General features: G+C 53.5%; 2 protein-coding genes across 2 annotated transcripts; one reads left to right on the top strand and one right to left on the bottom strand.

Moving 5' to 3' along the window:
* Positions 1 to 492: 492 nt before the first annotated feature.
* KDELR1 (KDEL endoplasmic reticulum protein retention receptor 1) lies at positions 493 to 7,494 on the top strand. The gene is made up of 5 exons (XM_033128271.1): positions 493 to 776; positions 1,441 to 1,541; positions 1,819 to 1,977; positions 5,213 to 5,465; positions 6,743 to 7,494. The coding sequence occupies exons 1-5, from the start codon at positions 686 to 688 to the stop codon at positions 6,775 to 6,777; spliced, it is 639 nt and encodes a 212-aa protein (XP_032984162.1). The 5' UTR covers positions 493 to 685; the 3' UTR covers positions 6,778 to 7,494.
* Positions 7,495 to 10,073: 2,579 nt separating this feature from the next.
* On the bottom strand, positions 10,074 to 17,471 carry SYNGR4 (synaptogyrin 4). Its single transcript, XM_033128956.1, has 4 exons — positions 17,305 to 17,471; positions 11,886 to 12,123; positions 10,639 to 10,778; positions 10,074 to 10,331 (listed from the first exon to the last, which is right to left on the bottom strand). The coding sequence occupies exons 1-4, from the start codon at positions 17,395 to 17,397 to the stop codon at positions 10,098 to 10,100; spliced, it is 705 nt and encodes a 234-aa protein (XP_032984847.1). The 5' UTR covers positions 17,398 to 17,471; the 3' UTR covers positions 10,074 to 10,097.
* Between the last annotated feature and the right edge of the window lie 1,161 nt (positions 17,472 to 18,632).

Here is an 18,632-nt window from a genome sequence, read left to right as displayed (position 1 = left end):
GGAGGAGGGGCTGGCAGCCTGGACTCCTGGGTCCTGGGAGTGGGACTGGGGCCCTAGACTTATAGGTCTGAGGGTGGAAGCGTTGGGATTCCAGATTTATGAGGCCTGGGGTATGAATGTGCTGGGGTCCCAGACTCCTGGGTCTGAGAGAGGCTCTGGGGGGCTGCTTTCTTGTCTTTTGGATGGATTAGAGCTAGAGGACCATGAAAAGCTAGCCTCTGGGTCCCTGTCTAAGATTTTTAACGCTCAGAGGCCAGCCTCCTGAATCGCTGTCAAGGGCAAAGTCTGGGCATAGACTGCCTGGAAGAGCAGGTGCCGAATTTGGGAGTTTCAGATCCCAGCGAACCCGCAAATTTCTAGGAGGTAGCCTTCGGGGTGCATTCAGCGCCAACTCTGCTAGCCGGCCGGTGCAGAGTAGGGGGCGCCAGAGAGTCGGGACTCCGCCCTCGGGGGCGGAGCCTCCCCGCCCAGACTCCTCCCTCTCCTACTCTCCCCCTTCTCCCCAGCTCAGGCTAAGCCAACAGCTCCCGCCTCGGCTCCCCCTCCCAGAGCCCCCTCCCAGGAGCGGAGCCCACCCGAGGGCCCCTCTCCCGCCCTCCAGCCCAGCCGCCCGGCCAGAACAGCAACCCCAGGGGGCAGACCCCCGCCAGCCTGCCTCCCTCCAGCCCTGCCAGATCCCCCAACCATGAATCTCTTCCGATTCCTGGGAGACCTCTCCCACCTCCTAGCCATCATCTTGCTACTGCTCAAAATCTGGAAGTCCCGCTCGTGTGCCGGTGAGACGCCCACGGGGGCGGAAGAAAGGGGGGCGAGTGCGGGGGACATCCCAGGACTCGGGGAAGGGTTTGGAGGCACTAGGGGACCAGTCCCTCCCCCTATCACTTGCTGGGGTTCCCCCTCCCAGGCCGGGGTCACCGGAGGGTCAGCTCCCTTCACCAAACTGGGGGGTGCATACAGTCTGGTGGGGGTGGCTCCAGGCACCCAATTCAGCCTTCCTCCAGCCACTAGCTGGGCGGCCCCCGGGGTTCCGGAGCATGAACAGGGAGCCGTGGCTAGCAGGGAGGTGGCTGGGAGTTGGTGACGTGGACCGTGGCGGCCAGGAAGAGAGCGGAAGGGACGCGTCCGGTTCTGGGGGCGCTGAGGTCAAGTGGGGGCCTCCCGAGACCCTACCTGGTGTCTGAACTTGCGAGGACCCGGAGGAGACCGAGGGTGGCCATGAGGCCTAGCCTGGGACAGAGCCTCGGGCTGGATTAGCTCTGGGGCCCGGCTGCCCCCTGTCTGTGAGCCGCGGGAAAGGACCCTGCTCGGGCAGGCGGGCTGGGGAGGCCTCCAGGGACAGCTGCACTCCAGAGCTGCCTCCAGGCTGGTCCCAGGCGCGGGGCCTTGGTTTATTCCCCGCGTAGCCCACCCCCAGACTCCCCCACTCTCTCTGGACCACAGGGATTTCAGGCAAGAGCCAGGTCCTGTTTGCTGTGGTGTTCACTGCCCGTTACCTGGACCTTTTCACCAACTACATCTCACTCTACAACACGTGCATGAAGGTAAAGGCTCTCCCTCACCTACTGTGCCCTCTTGCTGGGGGACCCAGGTGAGGGTCCCAGGGAGGAGGTAGTGTGGGTCCCAAGACTTGTGGGTCTGAGGGAGGAGAGGGCTGGCGGCATACAGATGGATGGTCTGTGGGAGGAGGTGACAGGGGCTGAGACTCCTTGGTCTGAGGGAGAAGGGGCCTGGGGTTCCAGACTTCTGGGACTGAGCCTGTTGGGAGCACAGGCCCTGTGCTGTGAGCTGAAGCGCCCTCCTCATCATCCTCCTTGACAGGTGGTCTATATTGCCTGCTCCTTCACCACAGTCTGGATGATTTACAGCAAGTTCAAAGCCACTTATGATGGGAACCACGACACATTTCGGGTGGAGTTCCTTGTTGTTCCCACGGCCATCCTGGCGTTCCTGGTCAACCATGACTTTACCCCTCTAGAGGTAGCCTATCTGGCAGGGTCCCTGTAGTGGGGGGATGGGTTGTGCCAGAATGGCTGTTGACAGTGGACCCTCTCAAAGGCTTCCTTCTGCAAAGATTGCTCAAACTTCCTTATTTTAGAACATAAAGTTCAGAGCAAGGGCTGTGGACTCAGGTGGTATTAATGCCACAGCAGTAGCACTCACCGTGTGCCAGGTGCTGCTCTAAATATTTTGCGTATATTAACTCATTACTTTTCACACCAGCCCCATTTTACAAGTGGGGAAACTGAGGCACATGGCGTCTAAATGACTCGTCCAAGGTCATTGGCAGCCTAGGAATTGGGAACAGGGGCTTTGGAGCCAGGCTACTTGAATTTGAATCCCAGATGTGCTCCCTTCTAGTAGCATGACCTTGGGCATGTGACTTGACCTCTTTGTGCCAAAGTGTCCCCATTTGTAAATTCGAGATCAGGTCATTGTGAAGATTTACTGAAATTAGACAGCATCGCTTAGTAGTAGAAACACATAGACTATAGAACCAGAGAGCAGTGATTCGAAGCCTACTTAGCAGCTGTGGCACTTTGGGCAAATCAGTTTTTCTGTGCCTCAGTTTCCTCACCTGTAAAATGGGGATAATCAATTCCTACTTCACAGGGTTCTAATGAGGGGTTAATATTGGTAAAGCACAGTGTCTGGCACTAGGTAGGAAGTGCTATGTCAATGTTTGTTCAGACTGAATTGTTCAATACCATGCTGGTAACTTTTAGGCATTAGCTGTCGTGGTTTTTATTCTGTGGCATTTTGGTGGGACCTGTGCAAATTCCTGGGAGGAATTTTGGGAGGGCCTATGTTAAGTCTGCAATCTCCTGGCTCCTGGAGCCTGGCAGGAATCAAATTCAGATCAAGCCTTCCTCCCCAAGGCCCACTCCTGCCTTGTAGGAAGCTGCCCCTGAGTGATCAGGTAGGCTGATATTTTCAACAGAAGCCACAATTCAGAAGATTTCCTGCAAGATTTCGCTTTAAAATTTTGGCCACAGATTCAAGATGTATTTTTAAAAGTTCCCTGCAAGCCAGACAAATCTGACATAGGGTGACTTTGGCCCATGGGTCCCAGAAATGTCAGGGAGGCTGCACCATGCTGTGGAGGGAACCCCGGGTGTGGCTGCAGGCCCTAGATTTTGCAGACATATCATTGTCACCACCTTGCCCAGAGCACTCACCCAATCTGGGCCCATTTTTCATATGGGGAGACTGAGGCTGAGGGAGGCAGTGGGGCTTGCTCCAGGTGGAAGAGGCCACACCAGAACCCAGGCCTTTTGACTCCAGCTATTTTGGTTAACCTCATTCAGAGTGGGGGAGGTCACTTGTGCAAAGTGTGTGTCTGGCTCCATGCTGGCCATTCTTAATATAATATCATCCTGTCTGATCCCTCGGCCACCTGGGGAAGCAGACATCTTCAACCCCACATCTTGGAGGACTAAGGTGAGGCTCAGAGGGGAGAGCTCACAGGATTTGAACCCAGGTCCTCGTGCTTTCAAAGCCCACACTATTAGTTGGTGCAAGATCAATTATTCTTTAATCATAGAGGAAACTGTTCTTTAAAAATTCAGACCTCATGAATAGGTAAAATAAATGTGATGGAAACATGACCTTCCATCTACTCTTATGTTGCAATTCTATTCCCAAGGATAACCCCAAGGTAACAGTTGTGTCTGCATCAATTTAATGGGTACCTTTCCCGAGAGCCTCCACTAACCTGACTTGCTAAGAGCGTTGCCGGAGGCCTCTGAGCAATTATGGGAACAAACCCTGGAGTCCAGCTGCCTGGGTAGGAAGCTGTTTCTATCACACTTTAGCTGTGTGACCTTGGCTTCAGTCTCCTCATCTGTATAATGGAGATAAGAGTAGGACTTACCTCAGAGGTGAAGGCAGTAGCCAGTTAATACCTGTAAGGTGCAGGGAGCAATGCCTGGCATGTAGTAAATGCTATGTAAGCCGGCATTGTTATGAATACATTCTGATGTTCCCCACTTCCCTCCCACAAACTGAAACAACTGGGGAGGAGCCATACCTGCCACCTGGCCTGGTTCTCTGAGGGGAGGTTTCAGTGGACGTACAGATCCCAAATCACCCCAGGTGGGACTTTCAGGTTGCTAAGGACTGAAAAAGGGCCAACAGATGTCTGTAGCCTCTTCTTACCCCCTCCCATGATGCCCTGTCCCGCTTAAGACTGATAGTTACTGTTCCCTAAATGTTGGCCTGTGACAAGCACATGGGGAGATCACTTCCATTCATTCACTCATTCATTCATTCATTCATTCAGGCATCAAATATATGCCAGGCATTGTGCCAGGTGCTGGGGTCATGGGCTGAACAAAACGTAGGATCTTGCACCCCATGGCTCACATTTTGGTGAGAGCTGCCAAGAAAGAGAATAAATGGGGTGATGTGACAGCCCTTGGGGGAGGATGGTCAGGGAAGGCCTCTCTTAGCTCTCTCTGGTGAGCTGAGGCTGGAAGGAGGTAGAAGAGGCAGAATGTGACAATCTGGGGGACTTGCTGAGGGAATAGCAAGTGCAAAGGCCCTGAGGTGGATAGGAGCCTGGCATGTTGGAGGACCAGAAAGAAGTCCTGGCTGTAGCCCAGAGAGAGAGGGGCGGGAATAGGAGATGAGGCTAAATCAGGGAGGGTTTTGAAGACCAAGGTTAGATTTGGATTTTATTCTGGTTGTGATAAGAAGTAGCTACTGGAGGGTTTTAAGCCAGGGAGTGGCCCAGTCTGATTAATGTCTCTAAGGATTCCACATCAAATTTCGCTCTATGAGGGCAGGAAAATCATCTCCATTTTAGAGATAAGTGGAGACTTGGAGAATCTGGGTCTTTTGCCCAAGGTCTCATAGAAGGAAAGTCTCAGAACCAAGATTCCAACCTGGTCCCTTGGTTTGAATCTCAGCTCTGCCACTTATTAGCTGCACGGTCCTGGACAAGTTTCTTCTCTCTGGGCCTCAGTTTCCTCCTGTGTAGAATGGGGATGCTCATATAGCCCCTCCCCCATGGGGTCGTTGTGAGGATTAAATTAGAATACGCATGACATGGGCAGAGTGGTGTCTGGCACACAGTCAGTGCCCAGCAGGCTTCACTGTCCCGTTCTCCTCTCTCCCCAACGTCACTGCACCTGTCACCAGTCTGCCTTCTCTCCCACCCTGTCCCCTCCCGCCTCATCCTGTCCTCTGCCCCTGCTCCCTGGCCTCCCTGCAGATCCTCTGGACCTTCTCCATCTATCTGGAGTCAGTGGCCATCCTGCCGCAGCTCTTCATGGTGAGCAAGACAGGCGAGGCAGAGACCATCACCAGCCACTACCTGTTTGCGTTGGGCGTCTACCGCACGCTCTATCTCTTTAACTGGATCTGGCGCTATCACTTCGAGGGCTTCTTCGACCTCATCGCCATTGTGGCCGGCCTGGTCCAGACAGTCCTGTACTGCGATTTCTTCTACCTCTACATTACCAAAGGTAGCCAGCATGGGGGGGGCCGGCTGAAAAGGGTCCTGCTCCCTTCCCCCTCCTGCCCTCCCTCTCCCCAGCCCTTTATCACTCAAGGGAGGGAGAGCTTCTTCCATCTTCCAGGGTCCTAGGCTCACTGCCATCCCTGGAATTCAGCCCTTCATCCACGGCCTCCCTGAGGACCAAGGAGTTTTTTCTCCTCCGCCCCCCACGTCTCTGAGTGAAGATAGCAAGGCAGCAGGGGCCGCCTTCCTGCCTCCTCCCTGGACCACACACAGAGACCCAGCCTCTGGGTGTTGAGGAAGAGACACAGAGAGGGGCAAGGGTGGCCTTTGACTTTTCCTCTCTCGGAATTTGTCCTACCCCCGCTCCTGCCCTGAGGTTCCAGATCCATAGGGTTTCAGTCTTACACCCACAAAATTCCAGAATTCCCATCTCCCCAGCCCTAGCAGTGCTCAGAAAAGGGATGGCCTCCTCTCTGTTCATTAATTTCTGTCCTCACTCAGGGATTCAGGCCCACTGAGATCCACTCATTCATTCATTTAATCAACACATTTATTGCACATGTTCTATGATCCTGGCCAGCACTAGGCTCTGGGGATGCAACAGTAGGAAAAAAGATGGATGAGGCCTTCCCTTCCCCTTATAATTCTAGTGGGGAGGACTGGTGAATGCACCAGTAAAGAGAGATGATTGCAAGTAGTGCGAAAGGCTATGACAGGAAGAAACCAGGGATGTGTTAGTGAACAGCTGTGGAGAGTGAGGGGGCCACTTCACATGGGGAGGGGGTGTCGGGAGATGACGTCTTAGAGGAGATGACAGTTAAAGCAGAGACCTGAGAAATCAGAAGTCAGTCGGTGTGAAGGAAAAAGGCTACAGGAGGGTAGAGATTGGAGGCACCACGAGACCCCTCAGGATTAAGGCTGTGAGGGTGGAAGATGGTGGTCTCACCAGCCATCGTTGCCAGAACCTCTGACCCCAGCTCCCATCAAGCTCCAAGGCCTCTAGACCAAGAGTCCCTTGAGGGTGGAAGAGGAACAGCCTGCACAAGAAGAAATGGGGCCTCTTCCAGCCTCAATGCTCAGCCCCTAGGATGAGACTAGGCTCTCCCCGCCTTACCCCTCAGTAATTCAGGCTGATCCCCGTTTATAATCCAGGGTTGTGGGGCCGACTGTCCTTGCATCTCTGCCCAGCCCAAGTGTCCAGGCCCCTGCTCTGGCTGTGGGAGGCTGTCCCCTCTGTGGGTGGCCCGATGGTCATGCCCGCCCCCTTTTCTCTCCTCACAGTCCTAAAGGGGAAGAAGCTGAGTTTGCCAGCGTAGCCCTGGTCCTCGCCATCCCTCTCCTCCAGCGGCCGGCCAGAGGCAGAGGAAGGTGACAAAGACAAGAGCCTTCCTGTCCAGGGTGACTCTGTTAAGAACCAACCTCTCCCCACTCCCCATCCCCCTCCTGCCGGGTTTCAGGGGGCGGTGGATGACCCAGGACTTGGGGAGCTCAGGACCTGGGCTGTTTGTAGTTTTTTGCCTTTTAGAGAAGAAGAAAAAAAAAATCTTTCTGCTATTTAGTTTTTGATTCCGATGACTTGTTTCTCTTCTACTCTGGCCCTGATTTTTATAAACTGTTTCGAATGTCCTATATGGGGGGGGTACCGGGTCTGAGATCTTGTCTCTTCCCCAAGTCCCTCAACTCCCTTTCAGATCCTACCCCCGAGCCCCACTGTTTGCCAAACACTAAATCTGCTACACCTTCCTCCCCGACCTGCCACCCGGGCCATGAACACAGCCCCCAAACTTCTGGGCTGGGGAGAGTGAGATGGGGAGGGAAGGTCTCCACTGGATTTTCATAATAATTTTTTCCCAGAGTTCGGGTTTTTTAGTCTTGTCGTTTTTTGGGCAATTTAGGGGGTAAGGGACCGGGTGTGGGGAGGGGCCTGGCCCGAGGGTCACCATGACTCTGCTGCCATGTTTTTGTACAGAATTGATGGTTGATTCTTTGTTCTCTTGAAATAAACCAAGGAAAATGGTGCCTCTCTTTGGCTACTCCTTGCCCTCTCTCTCTGGCGTTTGTGGGGTCCCGGCCCGGCCCCTCTGCTTTTGCTTTATCCCGTTACCCGTCCGCAGGCAACTAAGACCTGGGAGGAGCAGGAAGATGAGAAACTGGGTTTCCCAAGACTGAGCTGCACCCTGACTCCTTGTAGCTCCACTGAGAAAGACACTTGGGAGAAAAAAAAAATCTCAAAGATTCTTCTTATCTTGGCACAGAACTTCCCTGCCTGTTCTCCCGAATCTCGGGGTTCCAGAGGAACTACAGATGTCACCAACGGGCAGCCCCCGTCCCACCTTCATCTGGCATTTTGTTGAGCCATTTTTTTTTCTTTAAAAAAAAAAAAAAAAATCATTTGCCAGTCTTTAAAAAACAGAGTTTTGCATTAAAATCCGAATTTCTGGCTTCTCTTGAAAAAAAATCCGTCAGTCTGACAATGCCGGGTTCTCGTTTCTGGGGGGCAGCAGATGGCTGGAGCTGAACGGATGGGATGCGAGCTTTCCACTACAGTCCCCAGGATTTGGCTGAGGGGCTGTTACCATTTATTATTGGGCTGACATGCTTGATTTTTGTTTTTGTTTGGTGGAGTTAAAAGGAAAGTGAGATATTTTCCACATCTCCCTCTAGATTGACTTCATACCTGGCCTGTTTCCTTCACTCGCGTTACCTGCCCAGACCTTGTAATCTTTGGGGTTTTTTTTAGTCAGACTCCCTAGATGTCTGCTGAGACCTTCCTTAACCACCCCCAGTTCTGTAGGACGGCTCTGGAAGCGGCAGGAGGCAGGTAGCTGGCATTTCCCTAGCATTCGTAAATACTAGGCAATGTGGGTTACACAGAGCTGCCCACTGGACCCTCCTAGTTCCTCTGAAGTGCGGGCACTCTGGAGGAGGAAATCGAGGCTTAGAGGGCGAGTGTCAGAGGTTGGGGTCCTGACATGAGCCTGTATATTTAGCCACTGCTGTAAGGCTTTGCAACTGTTTATGTTTTTCTTTTAAGTGGAGAGACCTTCTATTTAGAGGAATGGTGCCCAGAAATCTGATAGGAAAAACGCAGGAACAGGGCTGGTAGGGTAGCTTTGGAGTTGGCACGTCTTTGAAAACAGTCTGAAAACCATCAATCTCAATCTGGTCCGAGTCTCTAGTTTTCCAACCAACACAGCTTGGGCCCAGAGAAGTTAAGTGATGTCCCAGCTTATCCAGCTAGCGACAGTGAGGACTAGAGCTCGAATTCTCCCATCACCCAGGTCACAATGCTGCCCACTCCACTGCACTGCTGCCACCTCCAGATGCCCACAGAGACTGCATCCTATTTATGCTGTACCCCCAGATCTGAGCATGGGGCCTGCCACATGGGAAACCTCACAAAGGGACCACAGAACCCATATTTGACTCCCCACAATTTATATCCCTTCATCCAGTTTGTAAATGAATGAAGGCCACCGTGACACGTGTGGGTGTGTTTGGCTTGGCCTGCATAAAAAAAATTTTTTTTGTATTCATTGCCAACTAATTCCACTTAAAAAGAAAGGGATGTCCAATTGTTCTAGAAAAACCAGAAGGTTCTAGAGTTGCACTGTCCAATATGGTAGCCAGCAGATATATGCAACCATTAGCACTTGAAATGTGGTGAGTCCAAATTGAGATGTAAAATAATGCAAAGGATTTTGAAAACTTGGTATGAGAGAATGTAAGATACTTAATTTTTTATATTGATAACATGTTGAAATAATATTTTGGATATACTGGGTTAAATAAAATATATGAACATTTCACTTGTTTTGTTCTACTTTTCTTAACATGGCTACTAGACTATTTAAAATTCCGCCCTCTGGTTCTCACTGTATTTCAATCGGACAGCGTAGCTCTAGACACCCCAGGCCCACAGTACTGAATAGTGGGTGCTGAATGAAGGCTGCCCCTGTCCCCACAAGTCCCTTAGTGGGTGCTTCGCCCACTGGGGTTACCCTACAAGCAGAAGCATTTTGTGGCCTGTGCACAAGTCCCCGATGAGCTTCAGGGTTCTGCAATAAACGTCCCTCTTCCCCTAAGACAGTCTTCCAAATATTTGAAGACAGGGATCTCCCTGAGCTCAGGCACGGACTCGCCATCCCGTTCCTTTCATGACTCCTCACACAGTTTGGTTTTGAGTTGGGTCCCTTGTAACTGGGGTGAGTGAAAGGGCTTGGGCTTCAGCGTCAGTGTCAGGCCGGCCCCGTGTTGGTCCAGGTTCTTAGCACTGTCTCCACAAGCGGGAGCCTTCTCTCTCTTTGAATTTGAGCTTCCTCACTGTACCGTGGGGTGCCCCGTGCCTCCCTCCCATGGCTAGTGTGAGGAGCAAAGGGCTTGATGTGTACCGGGTCCAAAAGACAAGTCCCTTCCTCTCACCACCTCTGCCTGATCTGCCACGATCATGCTGGTTCCCGGAGGGAGAGTCCAGGAGCTGATAGGGACCCACTGCAGAGACCCTGGGGTGACCCTGTAGGATTGCTCCCCATCGTGGGCCACTTGACAGACCAGCGAGGAACAGACGAGAAGGACAGAGCTGTTTGCAGAAACCCTTCTGGAGGGAGAATGATGTCTTTACTGAGGGGGAGGCGGTCTAGCTGTCGGGCATCATAACGAGGCGGGGGACCTTCGGAGCGGTCAGATAAGGGGACAGGGCAGAGCTGGCATAATTCACATTGGTGGTGCCAGTGCTGGGCATGTTGATGGGGCTGGCAGCAGAGGGGGGGGACAGAGTGGTCAGCACCACGCCACCCTCATCCAGGGAGCGCTTGTAGGAGACTGGAGCATCATTCCGGAGGTCCTGGAGGGCCAGGTAGGCTTGGAATATCTGTGGGCAGAGAAGGGCGTGCTGGAGGCTGGTTTGGATTGGACGGGGAGGAGAGGGACCCGGGCTGGGGCCTGGCCTGGGAGGGAGATGCAGGGTGTGGCTGTGCCCACTCTCACTGGACAAGGGCACTGGCACGATGCCCGGTGCTGGGCTGCGTCTGCTCGGAGGAAGGGACGCCTTTTCAATTTGCCTGGGAGTCTCGGAAGAGGCCAGTGGAGGCCCAGGGGAGCTGAGTGAGAGCAAGCCTGTTCTAGCCCGCCCGCCCCTGCTCTGCAGAGGGTGCTGGGGACAGAAGGCTCATCCTCACCCAGACGAAGATGGAGAAGAAAGCAAAGGTGATGGCCGCCTTGGTGCTGCTGCTCCCCAGGAGGAACTCTTTGGGTGGCGAACGCTGCCACTGGTTGGCCAGGAAGCAGAAACACACGAACCAGGTGCCTGTCCAGAGGACTGGGGTTGCAGGAGAGAAGAGGGGTGGGGGGGAGAGCAGGCTCAGGGAGGACCGCTGGCGCTGGAGTGGAGCCACACTGTCCACACGCATGGCTATTTACATTTCAATCAATTCAAACTGAATTAAAAATAATTCAGCTTCATGGTCATACTGGCCACAGTTCGAGTACTCGGGGGCCACATGTGGCCTGCGGCGCCCATATTGGGGAGCGCGGGCACCGAACATTCCCACCCTCACAGAAAGTTCTCGGACAGTGCTGGACTCAATGCCCTTTGAGGGCCCTCCCAGCCCTGAGACGCCGGACTGGCCCTGTGCCGAGAAGGAGGAAGGGGCGAGGGGGAGGATAAGGTCATCCAGACTGAGACACAGGAGGCCTGGTCGTGAGGAAAAGAAATGAGCATTTATTTAGCCCTTACTGAGCGCCAGGCTCTATGTAGGGTGGTTGGCTAACCGAGGCGACACTTTGTTTGGAAACCTGGATCTGCCACTCAGCAGCCCAATGACATAACCTCCTGAAGCCTCAGTTTCCTCCTCTGTAATACGGGAATATGAGCAGGGCTTACCTTCTTGGGTGGTTCTGAGGAGTAAATGACACACGGGAAGTGCCCAGTAAGGTCAATATTACTAGAGGTGTCCTTTCTTTTATTTCATCCTCAGAAAAACCCTGCAAGGTGGGGTTTTCATCCCAGATTCTAGTGAAGCTCAGAGAGGGGAGGAGACCCATGTGAGCCCACAGGGGGTCCCAGGGTTGAAATTTCGAACCCAGGTCTGTCTGGCTTGGGGCTCTGAACTCCAGCTCCTAACACCCGGAGGCTTTTCAAGAAATGTGAGGTGAAGAAAGGAGGTGAATGGAAGGAAAAAACTGGGCAGAAGGGAGGCTTCTAGAATTGGCCTGGGGATCAGAAGAGGTGACCCTTGCACTGAGTCTAAAGGGTGAGTCGTAATTCCCCAGAGAGGAAATTGCAGGAGTAGACAAGCCGTGAGAAGGGAGGGACAGAGCTTTGGGTCACACGTGGAGGATGGTCAGAGGCCGGCTGAGGGGCGAAGGGCGCTGTCCTGGGGGAGCAAGAGCAGGGCAGCTCTGGGCGGGGGTCTCCAGGGCTCACCAGCCAGGATCAAGTCCAGGAGCTGGAAGGCCGTCTTGAAGCGGCTGCTGGCGATGCGGCTCTCGTGGGCGTCCAGGGCCAGGAAGGTCAGGCAGCTGAAGAAGGCCAGGAGGCCGGTCCCCACGGCGAAGCTGCAGGCAATGTTGTTGCTGTTGAACACGCAGTGGAGCTGCGAAGAGCCCGTCTTGTTCTGGTAGCCGTCGGTCAGCAGGGAGGAGAAGACGATGAGGGAGAAGACCTGTGGGTGCAGGAGGGGCATTCCCAGGGCCCGGAGAGGAGCTCAGTGTCTCCCCAAACCCACGCATCCTCCCCATCTGTGGCCCCGTCCTGCTGACATCCAGGGGACAGTTCTGGCCCCTCCCTCCCTATCAGGTCCTCAGAGCCTCCAAGCCTGTCCCTCCTCCATCGTCTCCATGCTAGCTCAGGCCTCCTCCTCTCCCTCACCCCCCACCCTCCTCCCAGGCCTCCCTGCCTCCAGTCTCAGCCTCTCAGCCCATCCCCCACAGCCCCAGAGGAGTCTTTCCACACCTTGCCCTTCCCCCCACACCCTACTCACAGCCCCGCATGGCGTCCTAGTGTCCCCAGGTCAGAATCCCAGCCCCTCAGGCCGGACTTTGAGGCCCTGCATGGTGTGAGCTCTCCTCACTCACCCCGCCTCACCCACGCTCCCCTTCTACCACCCCTAACTGGTATCTGTCACCAAACCCAGGTACCAATTAAAATGCTAAGCCCAGGGCCTGATATACATGACGAGCAAAGTATTTCCCATCAGGATGCTTCTCTCTGCCTCCAAGCTCTACTCTCCGCCGGCAACTTCCTCCTTCCTCCCAGCTTAGCTAATTCTCATTTATTTTTTAAAAAATAAATTTGTGAAATAGTCCAAAAACATGGAGAGGATGGAGAGAAATGTAACAAACACTCAGGACCTAATGAACATTTCGGGTTTTTTTTTCTTTTGCTTCAGGACTTTTTTAAAAGCAAATAAACCTTACCGACAGGGCAGCCCCGGCCCTCTCGTCTGTGGATGCTGCGGGCAGCACATTATAGTACAGTTGTCCACATCTGTGCTTGCCTGCCATGGTGTTTACTTAACGGCACTGAGGTACTACACAAGCACGAGCCCGTGACATGCTTACAACCCCCCTGGGCACTACAAACAGTCCTGTGTTTCAGCTCACAAAACTGAGGCACAGAGAGGTCAGTCAGTTGGTAAGTGGCAGTGCCTGGATTTGAACCACACTGTCTGGCTCCCGAGTCTGCTTTAACCCCATCCTATACTGCCTCCAGCTGGACCAGACGCCTTGAGGGCAGGGGTTCCTATCAATGCCAGTCAGCGGAAATTGTGAGCCCCAATTATTTGTCCCAGTCCCACTGCAGCGTGGTAAGGTCTGTGTCAGGTGTGCAGGGAACTGGCTTGCGTATGCGTTGGGCAGTGGACATTGCTCCAGGGGGCTTTCTGGATGAGGCGAAGCCTGTAGGAGTGTGGCAGGGTGAGAAAGGCTAAGGAATGGGGACGTTGCCGGGAGGGCAACAGGGACCTATAGCAGGGCTGTGAGGCGGGGAGGGGCAGAGTCAGCTCTGGGTGTATGAAAGCCCCTTTGGGGCCATGTAGAGATGGACTGGAGGGGGTGAGACTGGAGGCTGGGAGGCCAGGGAGGAGGCTGGGGCCTGGGGTCACGGAGAGAGTTGAGGTTTTAGCAGGAACCAAAGTTGTGGGGCTGGATTCGGGAGGAAACAGGGTGAGATCTGAACTGCACTTAAAGATGGAGTTTTCCAGGCAGACAGAGAAAGAAGGCATTCCAGGCAGGATGAGCCATGTGTGCTAAAGCCAGACCTGCAGAGTGGGGGTCCTTCAGCAATGGGGAGAAATCTCACGGATCCAGGATCCAGTGTGAGAGGAAGCTGGAAAAGTGGGTGGGGCCCAATGCTCAGAGGCCTAGACCACCAGACAGAGGGGCCCCGCCTTGGGAGTCGGGACAGTGAAATTTCTTACTTGGATTTAATTACATGTATGGAGGGACTCTGAGCAGAGGATGGCCAGGGTCAGACCTGGGAATTAAAGCAAATCTCTAGGGTCATGATGTATTGGTGGGGGCAAGACAAGACGCCAACAGATCGTCGGAGATGGGTGGGAAGGCCCAGGCTAGAAATGCTGAGGCCTGAGCTGAGGTCTGGGCTCTGGGGAATCCAGTGATATTTAGGACGTAAAATTGGACTTGGGGATTGATAGATGTGGCAGTGTTGGGGACAGGAGCAAGGTGAGGGGTAGGGGCATCCACTAGAATTTGAACCCCTCCTGGACAGGGTCCACGTGGGATCCTTCTCTCTCTCCTTGGCATCTAGCACCTGATTGGACCTCAGTAAATGTGTTGAAAGAATAAATGACATTGGGCCTTTCTTCTTTGCTCTTGCCCTGCCCTTCGGAGCGGGGACGGGGGAGGCAAAGGATCGACCCCTAAACTCCTCAGCTTCTGCTGATCTTTCCTCTCTCCTTTATCTTAACTGCCTTCTCTAAATAATAATAATAATAATAATAATAATAATAATAATAATAATAATGACGAGACCCAATGATGACAGTAAGGAGTCCCTCTCTTTGGCCAGCACGTTTTCATTGACCACGGGTATTTGCCTCCATTCTGTTTGGGAGCTGAAGAACCGAGTCCACAGAAGGGGAGCGAGCGTCTTGCCCGAGACCACAGAAGGGGTGGTCTGAGGCAGAGCCAGGGCAAGGACAGGAAGCCCCATCGATCATTTTTGAGCCCATCTGTATTCATTGTGTCTGCATCGTCTCCCTGAAGCCTCACACCAGCCCCACGTGCTAGATGCTAGTAATTCATTTCTGTTTCACAGGTGATAAATCGAAGCCATTATGGTGGAGTGGAAAGAGCCAGAACACGGCTGACTCCATCAGCTGTGTGGCCTTGGGAAAATCATTCACTTCTTGGAGCCTCAGTTTCCCAGTCTGTCTCCGTGCTGCCAAGAGGGGGCATGCGGGGGTGGGAACTTAGCCTTAATGATAGTTCTCATGATTCACCCAGAGGAGAAGTATCCTCTCAAGGTCAGTCCGTGGGGGAGAGGGACTGGGATCCAGCCCTCCTGACTTCCAGGCCGGTGTGTTGTCTGACTCTGTTCACTGACCCTGAAAACCTTGGGCTGTGGCACTGGGGATGTGAGGAGGGGGCTCAGCTGGGCCGGAGGGATCCTAGTCCTCAGAAGCCTGAGTCCAAACCTCCTTCCACGCCCTCTCTGGCCTGTCCCCAGGGAGGGAGCAAAGATTCATCAGTTAAGGCACCAGCTGGCAAGCGGCGGCGGTGAGGACAAGCGCACCAGCTGCCCAGAGAGTCCCTACTGAGGAGCCAGGCCAGGGGGGAAGGAGGAGAGTTCGGGAGGGAGGGAGGGACAAGGGTGGGAGGATGCAGGCGGCCGGCGGGCAAAGTCTGTGACCAAACCGTCTGGCACGATTGTTCGATTGTTCGGCCGCCCTTTCCTCCCCCTTCCCCACACCAGTCCACACCAGCTGAGCCTCCTTCTTCCTTGCCACCCGCCCTTCCTTCCAAAGCTTTGGAGGTGCGCGGATCTTTCTGACTTGCTCACCAGCTGCATGATGTCCTTGGACAAATCACTCAACCTTTGCGAGACTCAGTTTCCCCTTGGGTCACCCGGGGGTAACAATGCCCATGTCATGGAGTCGTGGTGAGGAGAAGAGCTAACACCAGTGAGGGACCTGGAACTAGGACATGGAACTCGTAATTCCTCTCTTCCCCTGGGTGAGAATGACAGTGGACACGAGTCCCCATCACGCTAGGCCCTGGAAAACCAACTTTCTCCTCGTTCACAAGTAATGATTTGTCCCAATAATAATTGCTATTTAAGGAAAGTTTACCACGTGCCAGGTCCATGCTAGTCAGTTTAGAGACATTAACTTGTTTCATTTTCACAACAGTCCTTCCTGTGAACAGGATATTAGTGTCCTCTCCTCACACGTAGGTACAGAGGTTCAGAGAAATCAAGTCACTTGCTCAAGGTCACATAGACATAGGGTGACCCGGTAAGTTATCAAACAAAAAGGGGGTACTTTGGAGAATGAAAGGTGGTGCTACTGATAATTACAGTCAGGACTGGCCCAGGCAAACTGAAGAGTATGTCACCCTATGTGGACAGCATGTGGCCGGGCCAGGATTCCAAGCCAGGCCTGTTAGATCCTCTGACCACAGGTTCCAGAAGGGGCAGGAAGGAGATACTCTGGATTAGGACCCTGGATTCGATCCAGGGCACCCCACCTACTCTCATGACCCGTATCAAGTCTCATTATCTCCCTTGGCTTCAGTTTCCAACTGTCATTGCTCTCCTGTCAGTGGAGAGCAATGTTGACAGCACTGCTCTGACCCCTCATGTAGTGACGTCCAGAGAGGAACAGTGATCGGCCCAAGGTCACACAGCAAAGTCTGGGCTGCTGAATGAGGATTTGAGCCCAGGTGTCTTGACTCTTTGAGAATATGGTGATAATTAAACAAATGCCCGTAAAGCTCTTGCTTGGCACAGTGCCTGGCATAGTGATCACCCAACACCTGGTATCTTAGTTCTATGTTATATATTATCTTTCCACCTCTGTGTACTGCTTTCTTCCTAGCAGCTCCAGCCACTGCTCCTCTCCTTGTCCCTTGTCTGAGATGGAAAGTGAACAGACTCTGGCACCTCACAGACCCCAATTTGAATCCTGCCTCTGACTGTGTAACTTCAGACAACACTAATGGAACTTTCTGCCATATGGAAATGTTCTTGATCCACACTGTCCAATATCAGAGCCACCAACCACATGTGGCTGGTGGGCACCTGCAATGTGGCCCCTATGACTCAGGAATGGAAAATTTTATTTTAATTAGTTTAACTTGAAACAGCCACATGTGTCTTATGGCTACCTCCTTGGACAGTGCAGCCTTATAAAAATGATTTAACGTCTCTGATCTTCAGTTTTCTTATCTCAAAAATGGGGTTCGTAGCATCTACTTTGAAGAGTTGTTTCTTCCTATGAGAGTAAGAAGTGCTTAGAATAGCATAGGGCCTACAGTAGGTGCTCAGTAGAAGGTGACTTCAGGGGACAGCTGGTTAGTTCAGTTGGTTAGAGCGCAGTGCTCTTAACAACAAGGTTGCCGGTTCGATCCCCACAGGGGCCACTGTGAGCTGCGCCCTCCACAACTAGATTGAAACTACTACTTGACTTGGAGCTGATGGGTCCTGGAAAAACATACTTAAAATAAATAAAAGTTTTAAAAAAGGTGACTTCAGTTATTATCTACCTTTTGCTTCTTTTCCCCCATCTGTCCTCTTGGGGCCCCCATTCCCTCTGCACTGTGTCTAAGAGGTGAGACCTGTTTTCTGTCACCCATGGGGTAGCTGGGCCACAGGAAGGCCTCACCCCTGCGAAGATCCGCAGGATCGTTTTTGGCCTCTTCAGAAACTGCACAGCTTCACTGTCAGCCAGGTCCTGGAGGCTTTCGGGGATGTGCATGGCGGCTACTCTGCTTCCGGGGCTCCAGGAGGCAATGCTCTGCCTCCGTCCAGAGGCTCCTGGCACTCCCTGGGGCTTGGGTGCTGCAAGATAAGACAAGACAGATAGTGGGTGGTTAGAGTCATTGGCGTGGGGTGAAGGGGCTGCCAGGTGTCCCAGGAATAGGGAGCATGGGATGCGGAGGTGCTGGGGTGTTCCAGGAACGGGGTTGTGTGGGGTGATGGGTTTACCAGGGTTCTTAGGAGTCCGGGCATGGAGTGAAGGGCTTGCTGGGGGCCCCAGAGGTGGGGGTGCAGGATGAGAGGGCTGCTGAGTGAGGGTCCCATGATTTGGGGTGCAGGTAAGAGGGCTCCTGAGAATTCCAGAGGTAGGGGTATGAGGTGAGGGCACAGCTGGGGGACCAGAGGTAGAGGTGCTGGGTGAGGAGATCCCAGGTAGGGAGGAAGGGCGGAGAAAGGACTGGGATATTGGGGTCACATCCCTGACATTGGCTGTGCCCCTTTAAAGGGCCCCCTGTAAAGGACCGTTCTCCCTGTAAGAGGACACAAGGGGCATTTTCCAGGGACTAGGCGTGCTGCATCAGAACCACTGGAAGGTCTGGACAAAGGGAATCCCCTTCAGGTTTGGGGTGACAGCACCCATAATGGAGAACCCAGGGAATGTTTTAGGCTGTCCTTATGATTTGGGGTTATTTATTTAGAATAAGGGCCTCCCCTCAGAATTCAGCTTCATCTTCATAAAAGCGTATTTCCTCATGTTGGGGGTCTGGACTTCAGATGTGTGGGGACACGGGCTCAGAACTAAGCTGTCCCCTCAAAATGAGAAGGCCATACACCCCCGCACTAAGCTACCTTCTTAGAATCCGGTCTTCCCTTTCAGGACTTGGAATGGGAGTGGTGAGGCTCGTAGGGGGCGCTGTCTGACAAAGGGCCACCCCTATTCTGGAGGCCCGGTCTGCGTCACCTGGAGGATCGCTCTTCCTTCCGCCCACCCTCCCCACTTGGTCCTTGGTGTCCCCGAGCCTTCTTTTGCTTCCGCTTTTTCCCGCCTTTTCGTCCCTCCACAGCTGATTGGGTGTGCTCAAATCCCGCCCCCTCTCTTCCCGCCTACTCAGGAGCTGACACGAGCTGGGGCGTGGCCGTAGCGGACGTTGGGCTGCCCGCCGTTGGATGGCCGCGCGCGGGAGTTGGGGCCCGCCCCAGTCCTCCCAGAAGTCTCGTGCCGGCTCTGCCCGC

Source organism: Rhinolophus ferrumequinum, chromosome 15, assembly GCF_004115265.2.
Source record: "Rhinolophus ferrumequinum isolate MPI-CBG mRhiFer1 chromosome 15, mRhiFer1_v1.p, whole genome shotgun sequence".
In the NCBI taxonomy this organism is placed as follows: domain Eukaryota; kingdom Metazoa; phylum Chordata; class Mammalia; order Chiroptera; family Rhinolophidae; genus Rhinolophus; species Rhinolophus ferrumequinum.
The sequence above is the reverse complement of the archived record's forward strand: the minus strand, read 5'-3'. Positions and strand labels throughout refer to the sequence as shown.

Bases quoted from the DNA above. Each gene is read 5' to 3' on its own strand.
- SYNGR4 (XM_033128956.1), bottom strand. From the start codon at position 17,397: ATGCACATCCCCGAAAGCCTCCAGGACCTGGCTGACAGTGAAGCTGTG. The intron at 12,124-17,304 runs GTGAGGCCTTCC...CTGCACCCACAG, and splicing joins TCCTGCGGATCTTCGCAGGG to GTCTTCTCCCTCATCGTCTT. The intron at 10,779-11,885 runs GTGAGCCCTGGA...CTGCAACCCCAG, and splicing joins CCTGGACTTGATCCTGGCTG to TCCTCTGGACAGGCACCTGG.
- KDELR1 (XM_033128271.1), top strand. From the start codon at position 686: ATGAATCTCTTCCGATTCCTGGGAGACCTCTCCCACCTCCTAGCCATC. The intron at 1,978-5,212 runs GTAGCCTATCTG...GCCTCCCTGCAG, and splicing joins ATGACTTTACCCCTCTAGAG to ATCCTCTGGACCTTCTCCAT. The intron at 5,466-6,742 runs GTAGCCAGCATG...CTCTCCTCACAG, and splicing joins CTACCTCTACATTACCAAAG to TCCTAAAGGGGAAGAAGCTG.